The 12,357-nt window shown below is 42.4% G+C and overlaps 1 protein-coding gene across 40 annotated transcripts in view; it reads right to left on the bottom strand.

The window, feature by feature from the left end:
* The window catches only part of DGKI (diacylglycerol kinase iota), a 474,617-nt gene that overhangs the window by 214,267 nt on the left and 247,993 nt on the right, over positions 1 to 12,357 (bottom strand). For 19 of the 40 annotated variants that reach the window (XM_021079007.2, XM_021079009.2, XM_021079011.2 and 16 more), the window contains 2 exons: positions 11,378 to 11,452; positions 10,778 to 10,876 (listed from right to left, as the gene is read on the bottom strand). In XM_021079007.2, the coding sequence (XP_020934666.1) occupies positions 10,778 to 10,876; positions 11,378 to 11,452 (174 nt within the window). Of the gene's footprint in view, positions 1 to 10,777; positions 10,877 to 11,377; positions 11,453 to 11,721; positions 11,845 to 12,357 lie in introns of all 40 variants that reach the window. The other 21 variants (XM_021079008.2, XM_021079010.2, XM_085005366.1 and 18 more) reach the window with 3 other exon arrangements.

Genomic DNA, 12,357 nt, shown 5'->3' with positions numbered 1-12,357 from the left:
ACAGCAACTTGGGATCTGAGCCGCATCTGTGACCTACACCACAGCTTAGGCAACACCAGACCCTTAATCCACTGAGTAAGGCCAGGGATCAAACCCGCATCCTCATGGATACTAGGTCGGGTTTGTTACTGTTGAGCCACAGTGGGAACTTCAGTATTGCATTGTTTTAAATCAATCATGGTGGGCTGGGAAAAGAGGTCTAACCCATTCAAGTCAGTTCTATTAACTCTGTTACTACCTCTTGGATAAGCAACTTCGGGGCTTAAACAGAGGTAATGTATTCCAAAGAACTGAATGGTTTGACAAACACTAATTCACCGTGAAAAGAGTAATTTCTTTCTTTCTCACTGATGAGATGAAATCTGTTCCATCATGTGCACAATTGTCATTCACCGGCAAGTTCCAACACTCCCGTAGTTATCACATGCTATATGCCTTCTAAAAGCTGAACTTCCGTGCAAGAGATTTTTTTTAGTTTTTTCTCAATGAAAACACAGCTTAGGGAGTTCCCGTTGTGGTGCAGTGGAAACAAATCCGACTAGTATCCATGAGGACGCAGGTTCAATCCCTGGCCTCGCTCGATGGGTTAAGAATCTGGCGTGGCTGTGGCTGTGGTGTAGGCTGGCAGCAGTAGCTCTGATTCGACCCCTAGCCTAGGAATTTCCATATGCCCTGGGTACGGCCTTAAAAAACAAAACAAACAAACAAAAAACCCCCACAGCTTAGACATCAACTCTAATATATTATGGACAGAGTTCTCCTACATGTGGTTGTAGCTGTAATGCCTCATTGACCACAGAGCTTTTTAGGACTGTGAGACTGAGTACTCCTATGGAATGATAAAACACTGTTCTCTCCAGCTCCAGGTGTTGGGGAACAGGGTGGGGCAGGATAAAACAACTTCCAAGAAAATAGGCAGACAGTTCTAGAGGGAAATGAATGGGATTCCTCCACCTCTACTCCATGCTACACATGGGTTTAGGTGAGGAAACAGAGAGATGGACAAGACAGAGAAGATCCTGTTCTCAAGGCTAGCTCTCTGCAATCTTCATTAAAAAAAAAAAAAAAAAAAAAAAAAAACAAAAACATGATTGGGGTGTACAGAGAATTGAGAATGGGTCAGTTCAAATGGCATACGAATCGCCATCAAAGCCTTGTAACTCTCATGCAGGGCTCAGTACTCTGTCACCAAAGCCTTGGTTTTATACCATGGAGGTATTATCTAGACCATGAAAAGAACTGTCCAGGCTACAAGAAAACCCTGAGGAAGATAACAATGGGAGGAAGAGGTTAAGAAATCTCGTAACCCAAACAATCCCAAAGGAATACCTGATTTATTCAACAAACCCGTATTAGTCTCCGATTCTGTGCCCATGTTCACACTCAGAAGCTCAGATGGAGACCCACACAAAATAAGTTAGTTCACTAAAATGGTAAATGCTGGGATGAAGATGCCTATTAAGAAGTATGAGTGGCTGGAGGAGATACTCTTCAGCCCAACTGTGGGGATTAGATGAAGGCTTCCTATTTATGTGATACTTGAACTTCGTCTTGAAAGATGAGTCGAGTTAACTATTTCCTTTTACATGGAGTGGAGGAACAAGTTCTAGGGTAAAGGCACCAGATGTGTGAAAAGCCAAGACATGCCATGGAAAATGTATATTCCTCCCACTCTTTGGACCATGAGGTAGGGGTGGTGGGAGATGAACCTGTCCAAGGGAGCTGCAGATTAAGGCATGTAGGCTAAGGAGCTTGGGCTTTGTTTGGCAGGAAATGAGAGCCACTGAAGTGTTTTCATCAGGGGAACTGCACTTATGTTTTGATACATCAGTCTGACCACAGATTAAAGAGCTAGACCTCCAGGCTGTAGACCTATCAAAGGGATTATTAGATGGCTTGGTTTAGCCACTGCTATACATTGACGTCTGTTCCTCAAAATTTCACCCTCAATGTGATGGTATTAAGAGGTGGAGAATTTGGAACAGGTACAGGGCAAGATGCTCCACATCACTGCTTATGAGAGAAATGCAATCAAAATCACAATGATGTATCACCTTATACCAGTCAGAGCAGCTATCATCCAAAAGTCTACAAATAATAAATGCCAGAGAGGATGTGGAGAAAAGGTGGGAACGAAAACTGGTACAAACACTATGGAGAACAGTACAGAGATTCCTTAAAAAATTAAAAACAGAGTACCATATGATCTAGCAATCCCACTCCTGGGCCTATATCCAGGGAAAACCATAATTAGAAAAGAAATATGCACCCCCAGTGTTCATGGCAGCATGATTTGCAATAGCAAGACGTAGAGGCCACCTAAATGCACATCAACAGATGACTAGATAAGGAAGATGCAGTACACATATACAATGGAGTATCACTCAGCCACAAAACAGAAAGTTAATGCCATTTGCACCTACATGGATGGACCCACATATTATCATACCAAGTGAAGTAAGTCAGAGAGAAGACAAATATCATATGATATCACTTACATGTGGAACCTAAGATATGGTTTTTAAAAAAAGGGAAAAAAAGGAGTTCCCGCCATGGCTCAGTGGTTAGTGAACCTGACTAGCATCTATGATGACTCAGGTTCAATCCCTGGCCTCCATCAGTAGGTTAAGGATCTGGCATTGCCGTGAGCTGTGGTGTAGGTCACAGATGCAGCTCAGATCCCACCCTGCAGTGGCTCTGGCAATGGCCAACAGCTACAGTTCCAATTGGACCCCTAGCCTTAGAACCTCCATATGCTGCAGGTGTGGCCCTAAAAAGACCAAAAAAAAAAAAAAAAAGGAGTTCCTATCAGGGCTGAGCAGAAACAAACCTCACTAGCATCCATGAGGACGTGGTTTCAATCCCTGGCCTCGATTAGTGGGTTAAGGATCCAGGGTTGCTGTGAGCTGTGCTGTAGGTCACAGATGCGGCTCAGATCCTGTGTTGCTGTGGCTCTGGTGTAGGCAGGCAGGTGTAGCTCCAGTTGGATCCCTAGCCTGGGAACCTCCACATGCTAAGGGTGTGGCCCTAAAAGAAAAAAAATATATATGATAAAAAAATTAAATTTACAAAACAGAAACAGACTCATAGACATAGCAAACAAACGTGTGGTTACCAAATAGCAAAGGGGAGAGATAAATTAGGAGATTGTGATTAACATAAACTATGTATATAAAATAAACCACTGTATAACACAGGAAACTATACTCAGTATCCTATAACAAACTATAATGGAAAAGAAAATGAAAAAGTATGTGTGTGTGTGTATATATATATAAAATAAACAACAAAGTTCTACTGTATAACACAAGGAACTATATTCAATATCCTATAATAAACCATAATGGAAAAGAGTATGAAAAAGTATGTGTGCATATGTGTGCGTGTGTGTGTGACTCACACTGCTGTACACCAAAAACATTCACCCATCATTGTAAATCAACTATACTTCAACGAAAAAATTAGGTTAAAAATTGATGGATTTGATTTATCCCTAGGTTGAGCATCACAGAAAATAACATCTTCATTGAGGTTGTTTGTTCAAGTATTTAGAAATAGTTTGCAGACTAAGATTGGAAGTTAATTACTTTTTTTCATTCCTCCTTCTTGGTTGAATTTCCCTGCTCTGATTTAGGAGGGAGGCCCCCAGTCTGGAGAAGCCTGTCCACAGATGAGGGTGTGAACTTAGAATGAGCCTGTCCACTGACCAAACACTCCTTCCTCCTATAACTTGCTGATAAGCTCCCTGGGAACTCTGCACACCTGGGCCCTGGGTTTCCCACTGAGCAGTGTGAGCACCCAAGGTCTGGACTCTGGGACCCTCGGGACTGGCTAGCTAGAATAATGTTAGCAGTCAGGACACCTGCTCACAGGGAAGAGAGCCAATATTTTATAACAACTTTATTTATTTTTATTTTTTTGTCTTTTGGGGCCGCACCTGCGGCATATGGAGATTCCCAGGCTAGGGGTCCAATCAGAGCTGTAGCTGCTGGCCAAGGCCAGAGCCACAGCAACTTGGGATCCGAACCGCGTCTGCAACCTACACCACAGCTCACGGCAATGCCAGATCCTTAACCCACTGATCGAAGCCGGAGATCGAAGCCACGTCCTCATGGATGCTAGTCGGGTTTGTTAACCACTGAGCCACGACGGAAACTCCTTTATAACAATTTTATAATTTATAAAACTATTGAATCAGCATGTTGTACACCTGAAACTAATATCACATCATAAATCAGCTATAGCTCAATAAAAAAGAACATCTGCTTAACCATAAATTTATAATCCACGTCACTGGAAGATGTAATTCATGACAGAACGTGCAGGAGACACAGTGTGAGAGCAGGAAACATGGAGAGACATCAGATGGGTTCACGAGATTCGAGTAACAACATGTTAATGGGTTACGGCAGTCAAGAAAAATATTAAGTTTTGAGGTTAAAGCAGAGAGAAGGTTAAGAGTGCAGGCCTATTTCTCAAGCCCTCAGGTTTCCACACTAAAGCGGTTCCCTTTATGAGGGAATAAAGTTTGTCTTTCCTATATAACCTCTTTTCCACATGAAAAGACAAAGTTGATATTGGAGTCCCTAATTCCAGTGCCTGATGCCCCAAATAATTCAGATCCCCACAATAACAGCGGTGCTGCCAACCTCCAAAGCTTTGCAGAACACCCAGTATTGTCTCTACCTTAAGAGGGTTAGAAAGCAGAGGCATTCATCAGGAAGCATCTGTTTAAAAGATGGGATTGTTTAAAAATAGGACATAAAAGCAGTCCCTATATGTGATCAGCTCAATGTATTCCTGCCAAGTATTGGAAAATCTCTGAACCTTCAGAAAATACTGAAGAAAAAATCTTCCTATTCCTGTCTTCGCCTTCTAAGACCAGAGAACTATTCTGGTTTTTTCTTAAAATATACATTATTATTCATTAAAATTTATCTGCTATACAAAAAACAAACAAACAAAAAAAAAACCAAACCAAACAAAAACAAACAACAACAAAAAAACACAGCTAAACTCTATAGGCATTTTACTTCCCAGCAGATGGCGACATAGGCTAGTTATTTCAAGAACAGACGCTGAAGCAGGTTTTCTGTTTTGTTTTCGGGGATTTTTTTTTTTTTTTTTTAAGTTTGAAGTCTAAGCTTTAAGATCAGAAAAGAGGGGAATGCTTTGCATCTCGATACAGATGAGCAGAATAAATGAGTTCTTAAAAGGCAAAAATCAGGATTTAACAACAGCGACCACAAGGTATTTCTCTATTGATTGCAGGAAACTGGCTAATCAGTGTGGTTTCCACACAGCAGCAACAGCACCACCAGAGAGCTTTGCTAGAAAAGCAGGATCTCAGGGCCACTCCTGGACTCACTGAATCAGAATCTGCATTTTAACAGGATTCCCAAATGACTCATATGCACATTAAAGCTTATGGGGGAAAAAGTCTATGATTCTCAATGCTGGCTAATCAGAACATCATCTAGAAGCTTAGACCAGTTAAGAGTCCTATCCTCACAGGCTCTCAGTTTGGGGCGGAGTAGACATCACTCTTTAAAAGCTGCCAGGGTTATTCTGATATGCAGTGAGGGTTGAGAACCACTCCTCCAAGCTAAGAGATGGAAGACCATAAGCTGAGATGCTGTTTTTTGAACAAAAAGAAATAGACTTTCAACTCAAACCCTCACCTGCTGTGCTCCTCAGGCAAGCCTCAGAGAATCTCAGAGACCCTGAAATGGCTCTGATAACATTTCCCTAAATGTGTCCTACAAAAGACCTACAACAGAAGCATCCTCGATGTTCGCTAACCACTGTCCTCACCCAAGACCCTCGTATCCAATTTTATGGGGTAGAATATTTCAACAAGTGTGTATGTGTGTGGGGGGGGGTTCGTTTACACAAAAATTTGAAAGCCACTGGAGTATAGGAAGGGAGTAAGAGGCACCTATGCAAATAGTATTTACCTGAACTGAGCAACTGATGTTGAACTAAAATTTCCTGAATTTTCTTAGAATTAAAATTTCCAGATAAGGATTCTGAGGAGTGGTATTTCAAAGGTTCTCATGATTGAGTGAGTCAAACAAACATAATTGAAACCTGCCTATGAGGTAAACTAAAGTGAATGGTCTCCCTTCTCAAATACAGAACAACACAATATGTACCGTTTGAGCACAGAATGTTCCAGAAGGAGAAACTCCAGGTAAGAGGGGGTGTGTCACCCCCAGTTTCCCCTTCCTTGGGTTCATTTGCCTTGTTTTCACTACCATAGCTTTTTCTCCTTTGCCTCCTTGTCTCAACTGTGGTTCATTTGGGCCAGAGAGGAAAAATGAAGGAGGAGGGCAAAGCCATAGAGGCAAGAAGATTCGAGGGAGCTCAGGAATGAGCAACTCCCTTCCTTTGATTTTGCCTATTTTCTCAAAAGGGATGGTTTCCTTCACGCCCTGACTCCCCATCATACAGCTGAATGTCCCCTCAACTGCAATGCTAAGGGCGTGTTACAGCTGCAGCTCAGGAAAGGCTAACCCCACCATCCTTGACGGGGGCCCTGCTCACCACAATCGGGGGAGTCACAGCTGTACCATCCCAAGACTGGGAAGGAACCGTAAATATATTTAGTAGCTGGAGGTCAAGTTGAATGTACCTGGATGTTTGGATTTCTTTACAGTTTTCCCAACATTTCACATCATTCTGTGTATTTATTAGGCTTAGTAGAGAGTTCTATTAACAGAGGGGATACACAGAAATATAAATTTATGTAATATTCTTTTTGTCTTGGTTAGTCATACGCCTGAGAATCCTAGACCTTCTGGAGGTGATATCATTAAGGGCCATGCATTTGCAAGCCAAAGTGCATAAAATGACAGAAAGTCATTAAGCCTTTTCTTTCTTGTTTTTTTTTTTTTTTTTTTTTTTTTTTTTTTGTCTTTTTAGGGCATACAGAAGTTCCCAGGTTAGGGGTTAAATCGGAGCTGTAGCCACCAGCCTATGGTACTTTAGCCAAAGCAACACCAGATCTGAGCTGTGTCTGTGACCTACACCGCTGCTCATGGCAATGCCAGATCTTTAACCCACCGAACAAGGCCTGGGATCGAACCCATGTCCTCATGGATACTAGTGGGGTTCATTACTGCTGAGCCACAACAGGCACTCCTAAGAGTTTTGTTTCTAATAGCTGGCCATTTTTAAAGTTTGAGCACTTCACTGTGATCTCAAATTCCTCAAACACATTTTACCCTCTTCCCCAAAATAATTCTTCCCTTTCCTGAAAACCCATTAGTAACAAAGCCGCTTGCCAGATAATCAGGTGGAATATCTTGCTGCTCTTCTTCCCTTTACGTATCCCATTCATCCAGGCAGCCATCCATTAGTCCACCTGTCCACTCATCCACTCACCAATCCATCCATCCTTGAGCTGCCCCTCATTCTATCGATGCTCAGTGACTAGCCTCCTAACTTAGACATAACCTCTGTGCCTAATTCATCTTCCATCATACTATTCCTTTATTTAAATTTTTTTCAAAACTGAAAAACTTAAGCAAAAAAACAAGGTTTCACTGTATAAATCCAAAACCCTCAGCCACGTTTGAAGACACTGCTCCATGGGTTCCGTCTAATCTTTCATCACATTTCTACTAACTTTAATAGGTATGCTCTCTTCCCCATACTGGGCTCAAAATGAATCCTCTTCATCATAACCTCCCTTCTTCAATACATACTGCTTATTAAGCAATTATTTGTTCACTACCATATGCCATGTACTAGAAATCAGAGGTTCAAAGGTACAGCCCCTGGGGGGAAAAGAAAAAAAAAAAAAGGAGTTTCCACTATGGTGCAGTGGGTTAAGGATCTGGTATTTCCTGTGCTGTGCTGTGGGTGCAGCTGTGGTTTGGATTCAGTCCCTAGCTTGGGAACTTCATATGTTGTGAGTGCAGCTAAAAAAAAAAAAGTAATCCCCCCCCACCCCCCACTGTGGCCTCCTCTGGCATTATAAAGCCCGTATCATTGAGTAAAGATACCTACAGGGCACCTATGTCACAATTCACATAATACAGGTGTGTGTTAGGACTGCTGTAGCACAGTGGAGACATAAAAGATCTTGAGTAATAATCCCTATCTCTGCGCCTAGGAGAGCAAAATCACAGCCAAGATCTTCAGGCCCAAAGCTGTACCTCAAGGCTCTACCTCCCCAGGACCCAGGGCCCTGCTCTTACTGGAAATCCAGACTGCAGGTTCATGGGCAAGGGGCTGTGTTTGCTGGGGCTTTTGCATCACCCCAAATCATCTCCACCGGAGCAGCCAGCACTCCTTCAATTAAACCTCATTCATTGCAACAGTGGGCAGGGAGATCAACTTTGAGCAACTGTTCAGGATGATGCTACTGAGCAATAAAGGGTGAAGGGGGATTTGACACAGTAGACAGAAGGAAAGGGGCATGATTCCAGCGTTCCCTCCTGTGCATGAATACGGGTCCACTGCCCACTTGAGCCACTTCCCTGACACCACTTCCCTCTCACTCCCAAGTCGCCGCCTGCCTCTGAAATGCCACATCACTTGCCATCTGATACACTCACTTCAGAACTCACATACAGTTAATGCTTCTGGGGTTCTTTTTCCCCATGTGCCCCTTCTGTGCCGTTAACAAACAATATCCCTAGAAAACTCACTTATGATTTCTTGAGCTGTTTTCTGTTTAGTGAGAGAGGATGTAATCTTAGATCATCTCTGAAGTCTCTGTCTTTAATAATTTATACAGAGATTGAAACAGTAACAGTCTATATCTTTTTAATTAAAATATAGGTGATTTACAATGTTCTGCAAATTTCTGCTATACAGCAAAGTGATCCAGTCTCTCTCTCTCACTCACGCACACATATATACATATACTCTTTTTCTCATATTATCATCCATCATGTTCTATCAGGTTTACTTCTTTTTTTCCCATTTGGATTCCTTTTTTCCATTGTATTTTTTAATTAAAATATAGTTGACTTACAGTGTTGTGCCAATTTCCACTGTACAGCAAAGAGATGCAGTTATACATATATGTGTGTGTATGTGTACACACAAATTCTTCTTTTTTAATATTCTTTTCCATCGTAGTCTATTCCAGGAGATTGGATATAGTTCCCTGTGCTACATAGTAGGACCTTGTTGTTTATTGATTCTAAATGTATTAGTTTGCATCTACTAATCCCAAACTCCCAGACAGTGTGTCCCCACTCCCTCTCCCGCCCCCTTGGCAACCACAAGTCTGTTCTCCATGTCTGTGAGTCTGTTTCCGTTGTGTAGGTAGGTTCATTTGTGCCATATTTAGATTTCATATATAAGTGATATCATATGGTATTTGTCTTTCTGACTTACCTCACTTTGTATGGGGAACAGGCTATATCTTAACTACACTGTCCCCTCCTCAAAGGCACAGGACAATTTTCTGAATGCCCTCGAGAAAATAATTTAATAAATGTGTTTTCTATAAAGAGTCACAATAAAATAAAACATACCTGACATTAATTAGCATGTGGTACAGAGGGTGAGAATCATGGAGTTAGTTACCCTAGGAAGGCTATCCCAAGACCAGACCTAGAAAGAGGGCAAGATTCAGGACAAATTGAACCTCACTCCTGAGAAACTCCTCTGCAGGTCCTCCTCCAATGAGAGCTTTGGGATCAACATCATTACGACACGAAGACCGTCACTCAGCAACTCAAAGGACAGGCTGTTGAAAATAGATTATTTCTCTACTTACAACCCACTTCTCTCCCCTGGTCTCTGCAATGTCAGGAGAAGACTTTTAACACAGCAAGTTATTAAGAATTTTGAGGAAAGGAAGGAAAGGGGACTCCTACTTCCTTTAAATTACAAGCTCCCATGATAGAAGCTTTACAGTAATTAACCCAGCCTGGAAAATGCCCATGATCTTTCGTAAGAAGAACACTGCCTTGGATCAATTCTAATTCTACGACTCCCCTCCTTATAGGGGGTGACTGAACAGTTGTAAGTTGTTCAGCGTGAAACTTGAGAGAATCTTATCTCAAAATGTAAAATGTGCACTTAACGGACACAGGCAGTAGTTTATTATCCAATCTCACATGAAAATAACTGAAAACCAGAGCCCATCAAAGCGTGTTGATAAGAAGCCCCAGGGAGCAGGAAGAGAATTAGATGAGGAGACAAAGACTTGGACTCTAGAACAATTTCTACCCTCTCGAGAGCTGTGTACTTTAGACATGTCCTTGCATAACTTTTCTAAGACTCTTCCTTCATCCTCAAATGAGGCTGACATTAATCATGCTATCGGACTTGGGCAAAGACCACATGAAAGCTGGGAGAAGTGGGATCTATTCTTGATAGCCTTGGTGGTGTCTGTTGTTTATGACTATCATAGATAATGAATTTTTGCTTTCTCTTTCCTCGGAAAATAGGGGAAAAAGCAGTCAGATCTAAATTATAATAGAAAGATAAGTTCAAAAAGAATGTCCTAATTCTAGGACTTGAGGAACCTGAAACATATTAAAGAGATTGTAGAATGACGTTCCTTGAAAATCTATGAGGAAATGGTAGCTGTTAAGTTGTTGAGCACCTTTGCTAAGGTCTTATGTGGAAGTAGAGGAATAAAGCCTAGAATCTCTAGGTTTTGCCTGAGCAAAAGACTGCCTCCTCCTGGAGAAAACAGTGGTCCCCCAATGCTTGGGTTCCTGGGTGGTACTATTTTTACCGGTGCTGCCAACTGTGTTTTCAAGAAAGCATCTACATTTCCAAGGGAAACTCACGCAAAATGACTCACCTGGTTGCCTCCACTCTTGGGGTTCACAAACACAAGCAAGGGTTTCATGAGAGGTGAAGAGATAGGTTTTATCACAAAAGGACGCCCTTTGTTTTCCTGCTGAACAAAGAAAGAGCACTACTGAGACACAGATCCATGACCCTGAAGCAGTGACAGTGAGAAAGTCCTAGTACCTCTGCCCCAAGCAAACAAGACACCACTGCATCTTCTTTCACAGGGCTTACTCATAGCAAGTGAGAAAGCACCTCCGCCTACAACTTGCCCCCAAGAATTAAGCCATGGACTTGATTTTATCCCATACATTTGAAGCACTCTAGAAACAACAGCTCTTATCTTCACCATCTTTGGAATAACACTTCCATAGATGAGTGCAAATGCTCTGACTTTGAAGTGGCAGAAGGCTATATTTCATACCTACACACACGCACACATATATAATTTTTTTTTCCTAAGGAAAAGGCAGGATTCCAGCATGGTTCCAGTGTGGTGAAGAGTGGCAGGAGAACGATCATAAAAGTCAGCTTGGCCACATCAAGTCAGGCAGAGGCGGCTAAGGAAAGGAGGAGGTATTTCACTGGACTGTCAGCCTCAGACACTTACTTCCGTTCCTCTTTTACTGGCTTTTCTTTTAAAGCTTGTTCTCTTCTTCTTCCGATTGGAAGCCTTCAGAGAGTTCTGCGGGGAGAAAAGGGACCACGTGAGCACACGGGCAGCCGGGCCTTGAGCTTTCCCATGCAGAACCGTGGAGAAGAGGAAGGCAGCACATGCTGTTGGACTGCATGCTTCTCATGCTTTGACACTTCCAAGCCACTGCTCATGGGGAAGCCACACACAGACCCCAGTCGCGTGCTTCGGCGGGAGCGGCTGACTCCCCACCACACGGAGAGGCAGGGAGGTAGAACCCTGGAGGCTCTCATGGACTCACATAACAACACAAGTTATACCTGCCAACCCTCCCAGTAAAAATGGAAGAATCCCAAATTCTCTGAGGGGCTCCAGTCTCCCGCCCAACCAGGTCCGTCTCCCGCCCAACCAAGTTCAAGTTCATCTCCTGGTATGGAGATCACCTATGTGGAAATGTAAAAAAGGAGGCCATTTTTCACGTTCTATTTTTTTTTTTCTTTTCTGTTCATGTTGTTAAAGGAAATGACCTGATCATAAAATGACTCAATCCCACTGGAACCTTACGATCCGACTCTCCTATTAGTATGCATGGCTCAGTTTTAAAATGCAAAGACCTTAGGTTACTTAGAATGGCAGTCACTCCTCTTCCTTCCTCTGGCTACAGACCCAGGGGTTTAAAAGTCTTCTCTCTGCCCATAGTCTTGCCTTTTTTCTTCTCATAGAAGTGCACTCAACTTGTTGAAACACAGTGACCCCAAATTTACTTTCCCTATCTTTCTCTCTCTAGGGATTTTATGGACCACAACTCGGCGATTATTTCAGCGATTCACTTTCAATATGTGATACAGATGCTTTGAGAAGAACCTCTTTCAGGAGACATCACAACTCAGTGGCTGAGGACAAGGCAAAACCAGATTTAATTAGTGGAGGGTCAACAGTGAATCAGATTGCTGTCT

The sequence above is a fragment of the Sus scrofa genome, chromosome 18 (assembly GCF_054392235.1).
Source record: "Sus scrofa isolate SSC_HxYL_T2T_F1_AM1 chromosome 18, Sscrofa_HxYL_maternal_Yorkshire_Landrace_v2.0, whole genome shotgun sequence".
Classification (NCBI taxonomy): domain Eukaryota; kingdom Metazoa; phylum Chordata; class Mammalia; order Artiodactyla; family Suidae; genus Sus; species Sus scrofa.
Note: the sequence above shows the minus strand (reverse complement) of the source record. Positions and strands in the feature narration are given on the sequence as shown.